Source organism: Tursiops truncatus, chromosome 5 (assembly GCF_011762595.2).
Source record: "Tursiops truncatus isolate mTurTru1 chromosome 5, mTurTru1.mat.Y, whole genome shotgun sequence".
In the NCBI taxonomy this organism is placed as follows: Eukaryota; Metazoa; Chordata; class Mammalia; order Artiodactyla; family Delphinidae; genus Tursiops; species Tursiops truncatus.
In genome coordinates this window covers 72,658,111-72,672,934 of record NC_047038.1, presented here as the reverse complement: position 1 = coordinate 72,672,934, position 14,824 = coordinate 72,658,111, and the positions used below count along the sequence as shown (strand labels likewise).

The following is a 14,824-nucleotide window of genomic DNA, read 5'->3' as shown; positions in this document are numbered from 1 at the left end:
TCTGTTGAAAGCCAATGCTTCATCCATTGTACAAATCAGTGATAGTAATAGACTCAGATTTCCCAGAGAAAAATACTGGTCTGTTCATTTCACATGAAACAGGCATTATTTTATATCAGAACCAAGAGACTATTTAAAAAGTAAAATAGTCTTTAAAATTCATATCATAGCGTTAGTAAAATAAAAAGTAATTGTCTGTCCCCCCTCCCTATCATCTTACTCTTCAATGTAACCTTTGCTCTGAAATCAGTATCTTGCCTTCCAGGCCTTTTGTATGTAATTAGGTAAGAAAGTAAGTAAATAAGCAAGTAAACAAACAATGAGAAAAATAAAATAAAGGTGCATACTAAGAGTATGGCAATGTGGTTTCCATTGTGACTGTTTGTTTTTCTCCCCTCTCTCTTATTAGAGTTTTGGCTACCCAGCATAAAATACCATGAAGGAAACATAATTATACAGTTGTGCGAGGTTTTAAACATTGTATGTATACTTTAAAAATTATGTTAAGTTTGATCATATTTAAAATGTGTGGTTATATTGATACAACCATGGAAAACTATTTGGCAGTATCAACTTTAGATAAATGTACACTGATCCAGTGGTTTCACGCCTGGGCATGTATCCAATGGAAATGAGTCTACCAAAAGGCATGTAGTAGAACGTTCATAGCATCATTATTTATAATGGCCCTGAGCTATAAAACCTAAAGATCCTTCAAAGTAGAATGGATAGAGAAACTATTATAGTCATATAGAACAATAAAACACAGTGAGAAAAAAAAAGATTGAGATTTTGGATGATGTTGAATTTAAAAAAGCTAGATACAAAATAGTATATCTGTGTAATTCTGTTTATTATGACGTTCAAAAGCAGACAAAAAAGTGAGTTGTGTTGAGAGAGTTCAAAGTAATAGTTTGCTGTTGTGAGCTTATTGACTAGGTAGGTATTGATGGAATCTTCTAGGGTTCTGGACATATTCCATACCTTGATCTGGGTGGTGGTTACGTGGATAGATGTGTGTGTAACAGTGAACAGAACTACATACTTAAGATGTGTAAGCTTTACTTTATGTTATACCCCTCACTTTTCACCTCCATTATACCTGAGGCTTCTGAGTCTGAAATTGGTTGTATCTTCTGGGCAGATGGCCCCTCTTTGCTGCAGTGCCTTGTCACATATTCTAGGCAAAGCCTTTGGTGGGGGGGGAAGGGGAGGAAGTTTATTTTTACTGTTTGTTTTGCTGCATGATTTAGTACTCTTCTATTCCTCTGTTACTTCAATTAAAAACATTTTTTTAGTGCATGACCATAGTATTATTACATATAAAAAAGCCAGCATTCTCTTATAGCTATAATTACCTGAATGTTCTCATTTCTGCTATTTCTCAGTTTCCTAGTATAACTAAGTACAGTTATATCTCCCAACTGAAAATTTTATTCAGGCTGTATTCTAATATGTATGGATTTATAGCTGTATGTCTTTTTCATAACTGGGGAAATTTGAGTATAGGCTCTCTTCTTGAGATGATGAAAATGTTCTCAAATTATATAGTGGTGATGGTGGCATAACTGTGAATATAGTAAAAATCAGTGAATTGTACTTTTTAAGGGTGAATTTTATGGTATGTGAGTTAAAGCTCATAAAGCTCTTGTTAAAAAAGAAGCTCTTAGAAATAAGGATATTATTGTAAAAATAAAATTCAGCCAAAGTTTAAAGATAAATCAAGAAAATTTCCTAAAATGTAGAAAGAACAGGACATTGAAAATATGATACCAAAGATAAAAGATATAGAGAACCAAGTCAGGAGGCCCAAGAACTATTAGAAGTTTCAGAAAGAGAGAGAAAGCAGAGGACAGGAAACTAGCAAAGAAAGAATGTAAGACTTTCCCAGATGTGAAGAAAGACATATCAAGTATATAGAATAGGCTTAACTGAAAAGCAAGTGGAAAGAATAAAAACTCTCTAAACTAGACACAATCACTGTGACTCCTCAGAGTTACAAGAGAATGAGAGGATCCTATGGACCTCGAGATGGAAAAAAGAAGCTTATCTACAAAGGAACAAGAATGAGACTAGCACACATTTCTTAAGAGCAACGCTGAGCCAGAAGATAATGAAGCAATGCATTATTTTCATCCTAGAATTGTAGATCCAGATAAACCGTTATTAAACTTTGAGGGCAAGAAAAAGCCTTTTCAGAGATAAGAGAACTTTGCTTTCCACACATCTTTTCCGAGGAAGTTACTTGAGGGTGTCCAACGAAACAAGGCAGTATAGCAAGAAAGAAAAATCAGGGATTTAGCGAAGCAGTGTTCCAATGGAGGAGAGCAATAAAAGGCATTCCAGGCTGCTGACTGTGCAAAAAGGCCTAAAGAACAATCGGCCCATGATGGAACAGGGGAATGAAGGAGTTTGGTAGTAAAGTATTCAGGGAGCGGAAAAACCCCCAAAAACCCCACAACTCAACTATACCTCAATTAAAAAAAAACAAACAACACAACACAACACGGACTTCAAAGATAAGACAGTGTATAAGAAATTAGGAGAGTTTACAACTTTGATTAAAGCAGGGAATGCTCCTCCCCCGCCCCCTCAGAAAAAGCCCATATGCATTCTAGGACCCAAGTGTATTCTATGCATAAGGAAATGTAATCATAGCTTGTACATTGGGTCTGTCATTAATAGTTATATAGTTTATAATGATACAAACACTATTGACTAATTTTGAAGTTTCGAATCATGCTATAGAAAAAGCACATTAGACTAAATTATGGCTACAAAACAAAATATAAATGCTATCAATCTTGACCGGATGAAAATAAAAGTACAGATGATTTGGAAGATGAAAGGGGGAAATACGAAGTAGAGGGAAGGGTAAGGGGAACTAATATCCTCTGCTTAGAAGACGAAAAGCCATAGCATACCATCTGTAGTTGACAGAACAAAGAAGAAAGTTTAAGTATGTAATGTAAGTTACAAAGATAACCAGCAGATGGGGAGGAAAAGTGCTTGAAGTCTTGTCTGCTTATGGACTATCTCACGATCTCTTTGTTGTGTGTTCCTTTCCCTTTTTAATCCCTTTTTGTCTTTCTGATGAAATGAGAAGAGGATGTAAACCGATGTGTTCATGCTACCCTCTGAACCTTTCGTACATTATTTACAAAACTCCAAAACCATCTTTGGTACACAAGATTCTGGCTCTCTTATGCCAACTGTTGAATTAACATTTGAAATTTTCCCTGACAGTGCTGCCCACCAACCAACAGTTTAATATTAGTAGAGTTGCCACCATTGTCTACATATTAGTATAAGTGCTTTTGCTATAATTTACACGCATTCTTGGAAAACTTGTTTTGCAAAATCACATACTAGTTATCAGGGCTCGTGATAAAATAAATATCACTAGCAGGGCTTCCCTGGTGGCGCAGTGGTTGAGAGCCCGCCTGCCGATGCAGGGGACACGGGTTCGTGCCCCGGTCCGGGAAGATCCCACATGCCGCAGAGCGGCTGGGCCCATGAGCCATGGCTGCTGAGCCTGCGCGTCCGGAGCCTGTGCTCCGCAAACAAACAAACAAACAAACAAAAATCACTAGCAGAAGCCCATTCAAAAATCGATACAAATTTATAATTAGAGCACTAAAGTAAACGATAAAAAATACTAGCACAGTTAAAAAGATTGGCCAAATTCCTATAGATAAAGACTATAGATAAAGAAACGTTACTGCATATATGGGACTTTATGTGAACAAAAGAGTTGAAGGTAGCTCACTGGAAGGTAATGTAAAGAGGAGCTGAGGCTGTTTGGTTATGGAGGCAAAGGCAAAATGCACTAAAGGTCAGGGAGAACCAAACAGGAAGCACTTCCAAGACAGTGCACGTGGCCAAGCAGAGCCAAGAAGAACTAGGAATGTAATCAGTGCTCAGCTCCTCTTGTGGCTTGCAGGGTTCAGCTATGTTTGTTTATTTTGTGTCCAGCTGCTCTTATTTGGCGGCGCAAAATGTTAAAATGAGAAAAAATGACAAATGAATAGATATTTTTGTGTAATATTAAAATTATTCATGTTTGCCAATTATGTGAGTTAATAAACCAGAGTTTTAACAGAATGTTATATTTAAATATTTTAATATACTTTGCCTTTATTATATTAGAAAAATGATTAAAAAGGAGAAAAATGAAATGCTGATATTTGATTTCTGGAAATACATGTCTTAAAACATAACTTTGAGGACTTCCCTGGTGGCACAGTGGTTAAGAATCCACCTGCCAATGCAGGGGACATGGGTTCGATCCCTGGTCCGGGAAGATCCCACATGCCGTGGAGCAACTAAGCCCATGCGCCACAACTACTGAGCCTGCGCTCTAGAGCCCATGTGCCACACTACTGAAGCCCATGTGCCTAGAGCCTGTGCTCCACAACAAGAGAAGCCACCGCAATGAGAAGCCCGTGCACCGCAACGAAGAGTAGCCCCCGCTTGCTGCAACTAGAGAAAGCCTGCCTGCGCACAGCAGGGAAGACCCAATGCAGCCAAAAATAAATAAATTTATTAAAAAACAAAAAACAAACCCCCCCCAAAACAACATAACTTTGTTTATTCACATTTCACACACTGGGTTTTCATTCGTGTTTTCAGGACAATGATGAATAAAAAACATGCAATGGGGCTTCCCTGGTGGCGCAGTGGTTGAGAGTCTACCACCAGTAGAAAGATGGTTACTTTCTACCATTAAGACACAATTTGGGGATTAAATCAAATCTAGCACTGACAGAATACTTTTTTTTTTTTAAGAAAATCAACAAAGAATCATATATGTGTAGATATTTTAAATATATCTTACCAAGCCACAAAGCAGGTTCAGAAAGTTATAGTTTATCAAATGTATATAATAAATGGAAGAGTAAGTTCCATAATTGATTTGAATACAACGGAATTCAATATTGTAAGGATCACAGACAATATAAATACATTAAATCCTTTTATTTTCCAGATATGTCCCCTTTCTCCCCAGAGATAATTCTATTTCAATAGGAGTTTCAAAATATACATAGAACTGATGGTGGTTAAAGTTTTGTGTTTGTTTCTTAACTAAATTGAAATCAGAAGCCCATTTCACTTCCTTAAAAACTATAAAAAAGAAAAAGAAAGCCTAATAGATTTTCTTACTTGAAAACTATTTTTCAAATTTCAAAATTGTCCCTTTTCAAAGAGTTGCTATGTATTATGCAGTTTTGATATAAAATAGCCCTTGTTTTTAGGACTTTAAAAAAATGTGTTGCAAAGCCTTCTTGGGTTGACATTTTAAAATCACCATGTAAATCTGCCTGACAAGTTTTTTTGGTTTTTTTTTGGTAATATGAGATGTGAATAAATGTTCTATTACTTTTTCAACACCTGGTTCTAGTTGCTTGCAGTTTTAGTTGATATGAACTGAGAAGTTTTCTCAAGTTGTTAGCCTCACAGTATAGCATTTTTGGTAGTCAGTCAGTTGATTTTGACTTGTTTTATGTAAGATTGTGATTAAATTTATATTTTAAAAATGTCACTAGCCTATATTTTAAAGCATTTGTGTGAAGTACTCTTTTACTAAATTCCAATTAACATGTTACGAATTTTTACCAAAAAACCCCCCTGCTTTCGTGACATATATAAGGAAGTGTTAATGGCTTGTGTGTGTAAGAAAAAGGTATACAGAGGGGAACAGAATGGAGCAGCAAAGGTGAATAATTGCTGATTCACAAGGTAGTGTTCTGTTGGCATTTCCTGTTATGAAATATATCCATTTGTTCCTTTGGATCTCATGCCTTATGTGGGAAGGCAGTGTTATGTAAATACGGTCACTGAGTCCAAGTCTGAGCTAGGAAATTGCTAACTGGATAAAAAGTTTAATAACTATGTTTTTGAATTGAAGACATTCTTTTTTAAAAAAATATTTATTTATTTATTTACTTATTGGCTGTGTTGGGTCTTCGTTGCTGCGCTGGCTTCCTCTAGTTGTGGCGAGCGGGGGCTACTCCTCGTTGCAGTGCATGGACTTCTCATTGGGTGGCTTCTCTTGTTGTGGAGCACGGGCTCTAGGGCATGCAGTCTTCAGTAGTTGTGGCACGTGGGCTCAGTAGTTGTGGCTCGTGAGCTCTAGAGCATAGGCTCAGTAGTTGTGGTGCACAGGCTTAGTTGCTCCACGACATGTGGGATCTTCCCTGACCAGGGCTCAAACCCAAGTCCTCTGCATTGGCAGGCGGATTCTTAACCACTGCGCCACCAGAGAAGTCCCTGAATTGAAGACATTCTTATCTTTAAATTGAACATATGGTTATTGCAGTCAAAATCTAAACAGACTGGTGACTTTCTCGGATGATTTCCATTTCTTGAGGTCTCTCTAAAGCACAGTTATGTTATGAATGCATTGTATGTATTCTGAGCCTTTCTTAAAGAATTTTTATTTATTTATTTTTTGCGGTACACGGGCCTCTCACTGTTGTGGCCTCTCCCGTTGCAGAGCACAGGCTCCAGACGCGCAGGCTCAGCAGCCATGGCTCACGGGCCCAGCCGCTCCGCGGCATGTGGGATCTTCCTGGACTGGGGCACGAACCCGTGTCCCCTGCGTTGGCAGGCGGACTCCCAACCACTGCGCCACCAGGGAAGCCCTATTCTGAGCCTTTTAAATTCCTCTTCCTTCAGTCCAGGAGATAAGGTTGGAGAGGTGGGCAATTACATATCACATAGAGCCTTTCATGGTTTCAGGACATTTTAGTTTTTGCCTTAGCAATACTTACCACAATAATGATTAAGCAGTTGTTTGTATAATTGTTTTATGACTTTCTCTCTTGATACACAAAGCTCTGTGTGTCCAGGGACCACACTGCGTCACCTGCAGCACAGTGTATAAACAAATAAATGGAGCTCATGGCAATGTTAGATTTGAACACATTTCATGTGAAAACTTGTTTTCATATATTTAATGTTAATATTTAATATGTCAAGATGTTTTTGTGTAAAAATATTAATCATCTGCACAAAAGATCCCCATCTCCTAAGAGGAGAATGAGATGTAATGAGCTGAATTAAGTAGGAGAGCATCCAGGAATCGTTTGCCTTCTTTATTTGTTGGCCATGAGGACAGATTTTTGTCTGATTTGTTCATGGGTTTATTCTTAGCAGTAAGAACAGTCCCTGGCACAGAAATATATGTTGAGCCAATGGATTGATAAAAGTTAATGACACTCACAACTCAACAGGAAGAAAATAAACAACCTAATAAAAATGAGCAAAAGATTTGAACAGACAAACTTCACCAAAAAAGATATAGGGTGACAAATAAGCACTTGAAAAGACCAACATTATTAGTCATTAGAAAAATACAAATTAAAACCACAGTGAGTTGTTGCTAGATACCTAATAGAATGGCTAAAACCAAAATAACTGGCAATACCAAGTGCTAGTGAGGATGTGAGGCAATAGAAATCTCATTTGTTGCTGGTGGGACAGCTCACTTTGGAACTTAGTTTGTCGGTTTCTTATAAAGTTAACCGTACACTTAGCATATGGCCCAACAACCCTAGAAATTTACTTAAGAAAAATGAAACCATATGTCCACAGACACATACACGCATAAAAAAAACAAAGATGTTTGTGAAGGCTTTGTTCACAATTTCTTTCTTTCTTTTTTTTGGAAAATGTTGGTGGACTTTGATTTGTGAATCTTTTTCAATTTATTTTTATTTATTTTTAAAATTTTTATTGAAGTATAGTTGCTTTACAATGTTGTGTTAGCTTCTACTGCACAGCAAAATGAATCTGCCATACATATACATATATCCCCTCCGTTTTATTTCCCTCCCATTTAGGACACCACAGTGCATTAAGCAGAGTTCCCTGTGCTATACAGTATGTTCTCCTTTATTGTCTATTTTATACATAGTATCAACTATGTACTATATATATGTGTCAATCCCAATCTCCCAATTTCTCCCACCCCACCCCTTTCCCTCTTGGTATCCATACGTTTGTATTCTATGTCTGTGTGTCTATTTCTGCTTTGCAAATAAGGTCATCTATACCATTTTTCTAGATTCCACATATACGCGTTAATATGTGATATTTGTTTTTCTCTTCCTGATTTACTTCACTCTATGACACTTCCTAGGTCCATCCACATCTCTACAGATGACCCAATTTCGTTCCTTTTTATGGCTGAGTAATAGTCCATTGTATATATGTACCACATCTTCTTTATCCGTTCCTCTGTTGATGGACATTTCGGTTGCTTCCATGTCCTGGCTATTGTAAATAGTGCTGCTGTGAACATTGGGGTGCGTGTGTCTTTTTGAATTATGGTTTTCTCTGGGTATATAGCAAGTAGTGGGATTGCTGGGTCATATGGTAGTTCTATTTTTAGTTTTTTAAGGAACCTCCATACTGTTTTGCATAGTGGCTGTATTAATTTACTTTCCCACCAACAGTGTAAGAAGGTTCCCTTTTCTCCACACCCTCTCCAGCATTTATTGTTTGTAGATTTTTTGATGATGGTCATTCTTACCAGTGTGAGGTGATACCTCATTGTAGTTTTGATTTGTACAGGATAGAAAGCCCAGAGATAAACCCATGCGCCTATGGCCACCTAATCTATGACAAAGGAGGCAAAAATATACAGTGGAGAAAAGACAGCCTCTTTAATAAATGGTGCTGGGAAAACTGGACAGCTACATGTAAAAGAATGAAATTAGAACACTTCCTAACACCATACACAAGAATAAACTCTTAATGGATTAAAGACCTAAATGTAAGGCCAGACACTGTGAAACTCTTAGAGGAAAACATAGGAAGAACACTCTTTGACATAAATTGCAGCAAGATCTTTTTTTGACCCACCTCCTAGAGAAATGGAAATAAAAACAAAAATAAACAAATGGGACCTAATGAAACTTCAAAGCTTTTGGACAGCAAAGGAAACCATGAACAAGACCAAAAGACAACCCTCAGAATGGGAGAAAATATTTGCAAACGAAGCAACTGACAAAGGATTAATCTCCAAAATATACAAGCAGCTTATGCAGTTCAGTATCAAAAAAACAGCCCAATCAAAAAATGGGTGGAAGTCCTAATGCACATTTCTCCAAAGGAGACATACAGATGGCCAACAAACACATGAAAAGATGCTCAGCATAACTAATTGTAATTTCTAAAAATTGGAAAAAAACTCAAATAATCATTAACTGGTGAATGGATAAATGGCTAAACAAACCATGGCACATTCATACAATGGATTACTACTCAGCAAGAAAATGGTGCAAACTACCTATATAAGCAACAACATGAATGAACATCAAATACCTATGCTAAAGTGAAAGAAGCCAGACTCAAAAGGCTACATACTATATGATTCCATTTATAGAACATTCTGGAAAGGCAAAACTATGGGATAGAAGCCAGATAAATGCAGATAAGTGTTCACCAAGGGCTGGGGGTGGGAAAAGAGAATTGACTACAAAGGGGGAACTTTTTGGAGTAATGGAAATATTCTGTATTTTGATTGTGATAGTGCTTACCCAACTACATGCATTTGTCAAAATTCATAGAACTGATTTGAGAACACCCTGAACCAGAAAAGGATACATTTTACTGTATGTAAATTATACCTTAATCAACCTGACTCAAAACCGAGCAGAGAAAGGGTTAATGAGGCTCTTCTCTATTAGTACTTAAGCAAGCAAATCATTAGCTTGCTGCTTGGGAATCAGGAATGAACCATGCTTTGCCGAGGGACCAAAGAAACTAGTGAAACTCAGCTCCCTGCTCATCATTCCCACTGTTTTTCTTCTTTACATGCTCGCCCTGATAAACAGGTAATAAGGCACTTCAAAATCCTTAATCTCTTCAAAATATGTAATGAAAAGATAGAATATGTTGCAGGCTTATAAGTTGCTTGAAACAAGGTCTTTATTTTTTGTGTATTATAGTCTGTAGCAAAACCATTAATTGACAAATGCCATTTAGCACCATGTAAGACACTGAACTCTCACTTATTTGCTACTCCGTAGAGCTGCTGTGAAAATCAAGAGGACATACTTGCACTGTATAAACGATAAAATGCTAAATAAGTACAGGTGGTCTCATTGCCAAATATTAACAAACTAGACATAACAAACAAACTGGGATTTCAGGCATCAGAGAGTAAACCACAAACAGGGTGTAGGTAAGATGTAAAGGAAAGAATTACTTGACTTGCATCTATGTTTGGCCCCATTGCCATCTTCTTGCCCAATGAGGAGAATCTGTGGTGTTCAGGAGTTCAGTCCATAGCATTGATGAATGGCAGGAGTGAAATTTGACGTATTAGAGTGGGAAGCGACTAAATGGAAGGACTGCTATAGGCAAAAGTTGGACTTAGAAGCTCTGAAAGAGTGAATCTTCAACAGGTGGTTTTTTGTTTGTTTTTGTTTGTTTGTTGTTTGTTTTTGGTACTCCAGTCTTCTGTGAAGTGGGGGTCTCGTTCTAGATAGAGGTGACCATTGTAGTAAATGTACTGTGTCACCCATACCAAACCATTTCTTCTGATATCTCATCTTCCAGGATTTTTGCCACTCTAGTTCTCCATACATTTTTGTTTCATAAACAGCCAGCTTTTATGCTTATGAATATTGTCATGAACCCACGGATATCAGTGATAAAGTTTTAGCTATAGTCATAACAGATTTCTCCTTTATAGACATACACACACAATTAGAAACCTTGCTTTTTTGCCTCTTAGATTGCTATATCATTTGTCTTGGAGAGGTACTCCATGTTGAGCTCAAGAAATATTTATTCATATGACTTTATTTGATAACTTATTTATGGGGTATTTCAGAATTATGAAATGAATTCTAGCAATATGGCTTTGGCAAGATAACATGTGTTTTCTTGCTTGCAAAACGCAGTTAATAGTTTCAACTTTGCTTTTGTCACCATGTTGTTTTAAGAGTCACGATAGCTTAGGCAAGCTTGCAGTTTACTCTGAAGTTTTGTGCTGATGTAAGGCAGTAGTATTTTTTTATTTAATTTAATTTATTTATTTATCTATTTATTTTTGGCTGCATTGGGTCTTTGTTGCTGCGCACAAGCTTTCTCTAGTTGTGGTGAGCGGGGGCTACTCTTCGCTGCAGTGCACGGGCTTCTCATTGTGGTGGCTTCTCTTGTTGCGGCACACGGGCTCTAGGCATGCGGGCTTCAGTAGTTGTGGCTCGCGGGCTCTAGAGCACAGGCTCGGTAGTTGTGGTGCACGGGCTCAGTTGCTCTGCGGCATGTGGGATCTTCCCAGACCAGGGATCGAACCCGTGTCCCCTGCATTGCCAGGTGGATTCTTAACCACTGTGCCACCAGGGAAGCCCTGCAGTAGTATTATTAATGGCATTCTCTTCATTATTTTTACCACTCCCAGAAGAGGGTACACTGATAAATTGTATGTTTCTCCAGGGAGAGTCACTCCGGGACAGCTCACGTCGTATATTCATCTCTTCAAGAACAACCTCAAAGCTCTAGGGAATCACTGTGGGCTCCTACAGCTTGGGCTGGCCACTGTTCAAACTCTGAAACACCCGCAGACTGCCAAGTGGGACAACTTTCTGGCTTTTGAAAGGCTCCTTCTCCAGGTATGTTGCTCTGGGAGCTTCTTGGGATATTAATAATTAAAGTTTTTAATTCCAGGGAAAATCTTTGATATTTATTATAATCTTAGTAATAAATCATATTGTTGACATATGCTCTATATCATATTTTCTTAAGTGCCTCCAATTTAAAATTCAAGTAGCAGTTTTTTTCTGTATCTACTTTTTTTTTTTTTTGACAGGAACATCTTTGGCTTCTCATTCAATACTTTAGAATGTTTTTTGAGTATTTGACTAAACTTTGAAGATCTCTTTTCAGTTTTATGCCATTTGGGCCTTTCTTGATCTTCATGGCATCTTTATTTAATCCTTGCTACTTTTCCTGTAGAATATTGCTACTGTTTACATTTCTTCTGACACTACTTTCTAATCCTTAAACAACAAATAGCATGTGGCTTAAAATGATGCTTATAATAGACGAAAGGGAGGCAAACTCCATTTGTAATTTTCTTTTTTTTAAAGTATTAGCTTATTTATTTATTTATTTATTTGGATGCTCTGGGACTTAGTTGTGGCACATGGGATCTTCCTTGCCACATGCGGGATCTTTAGTTGTGGCGTGCGGGATCTTTTTTTAGTTGCAGCGTGCGGGATCTTAGTTGCGGCATGTGGGATCTAGTTTCCTGACCAGGGATCCAACCGGGGCCCCCTGCATTGGGAGGGTGGAGTCATAACGCCTGGACCACCAGGGAAGTCCTCATTTGTAATTTTCATGAAGAGAGATGTATGTGGAGTAGGACCTTTTCACTATTGATAAAATATTTTCATGGGAAACTTTTAAGAAGATGTATTTTTAAAAATTATAAAGTATTTCAAACACATAAAATAATATGACAAATATTTATGTACCTTACACATAGATTCAATATAATTTACTAGTTTTTTATGTTTACTTTATATCCTTTTTCATTAAAGAAATAAAACTAGACATAAAGTTGAAGCATCTCTGATACTATACCCTTTTTCTGCTCTGATTCTCCTTTTTCCTTTCCCAGAGGTAATCACAAGCTTGATTCCTTGTTTCTATATGTTTATTAAATATTTATTTTTCCATAAATAATACAGAGTATTATGCTATGGGTTTTACTTTTTATGTAAGTGATACCACATTATAAGTATCCCTAAACAACCTGCTTTTCCCTCTCAGCATTCTGTTTTAAGATAATCCAAATTGACATGTATAGATTTAATTGTATAAATATTCAATTTATGGAATCCATATTGATGTATAATTAGACTGTTCCATATTTGTGTGTGTGTGTGTGTGTGTGTGTGTGTGTGTGTGTGTGTGTGTGTGGTTTGAAAGAATGAGATGAATATCCTGGAACTTGTCTTCTGGTCCACATGTGAGAGAGTGTCTCTAGGGCATATACCTTGGAGAGGAATGTTATTTTGTTGACCATGCATATTGTTGAGTTTACCAAATATCACCAAACTGATCATCAAAGACTTTGAACTAGTTGACTCTTCTGCTAGGACTGGATGACAGTTTGTTTCCCAGCATAGTGTCCAGCACTCAGTATTATCAAATTTAAACATTTTTTTATAATGGGTCAATACTGTCTTCGTATAAATTTGCATTTCTCTGGCTACTGATGAGGCTGAGCACCTTCTGTAGTATTTATTAGCTATTCAGTTTTCCTCTTCTACCAATTGCTCATTTTTATACTTATTTATCTATTTAGGTAACAGAAAAAACTGTTTTATGTCATGCAAATACTTCTCCCAGACTGTGGTTTGGCTTTTAAATTTAATTCCTATATGTTTTGTTGTACAGAATTTTTGCATTTGATGTACTCTAGTTAATGAATATTATCTTTTATAGTTTATTCTTATTTATGTTTTATATTAGAAATCTTTTTGTACCCCTAATTTCTAAATCTTTTGTTCAGTATTTTCCACTAAAAATTAATTTTTGTTTTTGACATTTGAATTTTTATTTATTTATTTAACATCTTTATTGGAGTATAATTGCTTTACAATGTGTGTTAGTTTCTGCTTTATAATAAAGTGAATCAGCCATACATATACATATATCCCCATATCTCCTCCCTCTTGCATCTCCCTCCCGCCCTCCCTGACATTTGAATTTTTAATCCACCTGGCATTTATCATTGTTTATATTATTGGGATCTCATTTTCTTTTCTTCCATATGGATAGCCTATTCTCCCCACACCATTTATGAAATATTCCATTGTGCTGTAGATTACTTACCTAACAGTCATTTCCCTCTTTCTCATGTTGGCAGAACACCAGTTTTGTTCCAGTGTCCACTCTTTTCCCACATGATTCAGGCAAATCCTGATTGGTCTCAGACTATATTAATATTCTCATCTCCCCACCTAATGACTGGTTTAGCAGTTCTAGCCTAAGGGAGGCAAAGCGAAGTTTGCTGGAGGTGCTCCTAAGAAAGATTTTCTTTTGCCCTTGTAGAAAAATACATAATGAAGAAACAAGCTCCTTTTTATTGATACATGTTTGTGACACTTTGAGTATTTTGTAATAATGAAGGGAGCTCACTGAGATCCTGAAAAAGATAAACAGAACCTAAATCCTTAAAGATGACTTTGAGTCTTACCTCAGAATATCTTGTTTTGTGAGATGATGATTCTTCTCATTGTTTAAGCCATTTTAGTTGGTTTTCTATTATTTGGAACCAAAAGATATTCATCCTTTTCTCAATGATACATGATACACTAAGATCTCATATAAAAATAGGTTTGTATCTCACTTTCTAGTCAGTTTCAGTGGTCAGTTTATCCATCACAGAATTAACACCACAGTGTTAAAATTAACATGTCCAGTTTTATGCCTTTCTCTGTAAAAGAAACTTACTAGATTTCTTATGGGTATTTTAATGATTTTAATACCAGTTGTAAATTGAATTTTCTAATTGCTCATTGCTAGTGTATTGGAATACTCTTGGCTTGACTTTTGACTGGTGATCACTTGTCCAACCTTGCATTTTCTCTTAATATTTGTTTTCCTATTTCTTGCTGTGATTCATTGGTTGTCCTGTATTTCCTCTGCAGGCAATAATATTATCTGTGAATAATGGCAGTTTTGTTACTTCCTTTACACACTTCATACCACTTTCTTTTTTATTGCACTGACCAGGCATGCTACAACCCTACTCGACAGAGGCAATGAAAATAGGCATTTTCATCTTATTCCTGACTTT

General features: G+C 36.8%; 1 protein-coding gene across 5 annotated transcripts in view; it reads left to right on the top strand.

Moving 5' to 3' along the window:
- SCFD2 (sec1 family domain containing 2) overlaps positions 1-14,824 on the top strand; it is a 411,837-nt gene that overhangs the window by 58,258 nt on the left and 338,755 nt on the right. For all 5 annotated transcript variants that reach the window (XM_033857009.2, XM_019928178.3, XM_033857010.2 and 2 more), the window contains exon 4: positions 11,452-11,627. In XM_033857009.2, the coding sequence (XP_033712900.1) occupies positions 11,452-11,627 (176 nt within the window). The remainder of the gene's footprint in view (positions 1-11,451; positions 11,628-14,824) is intronic.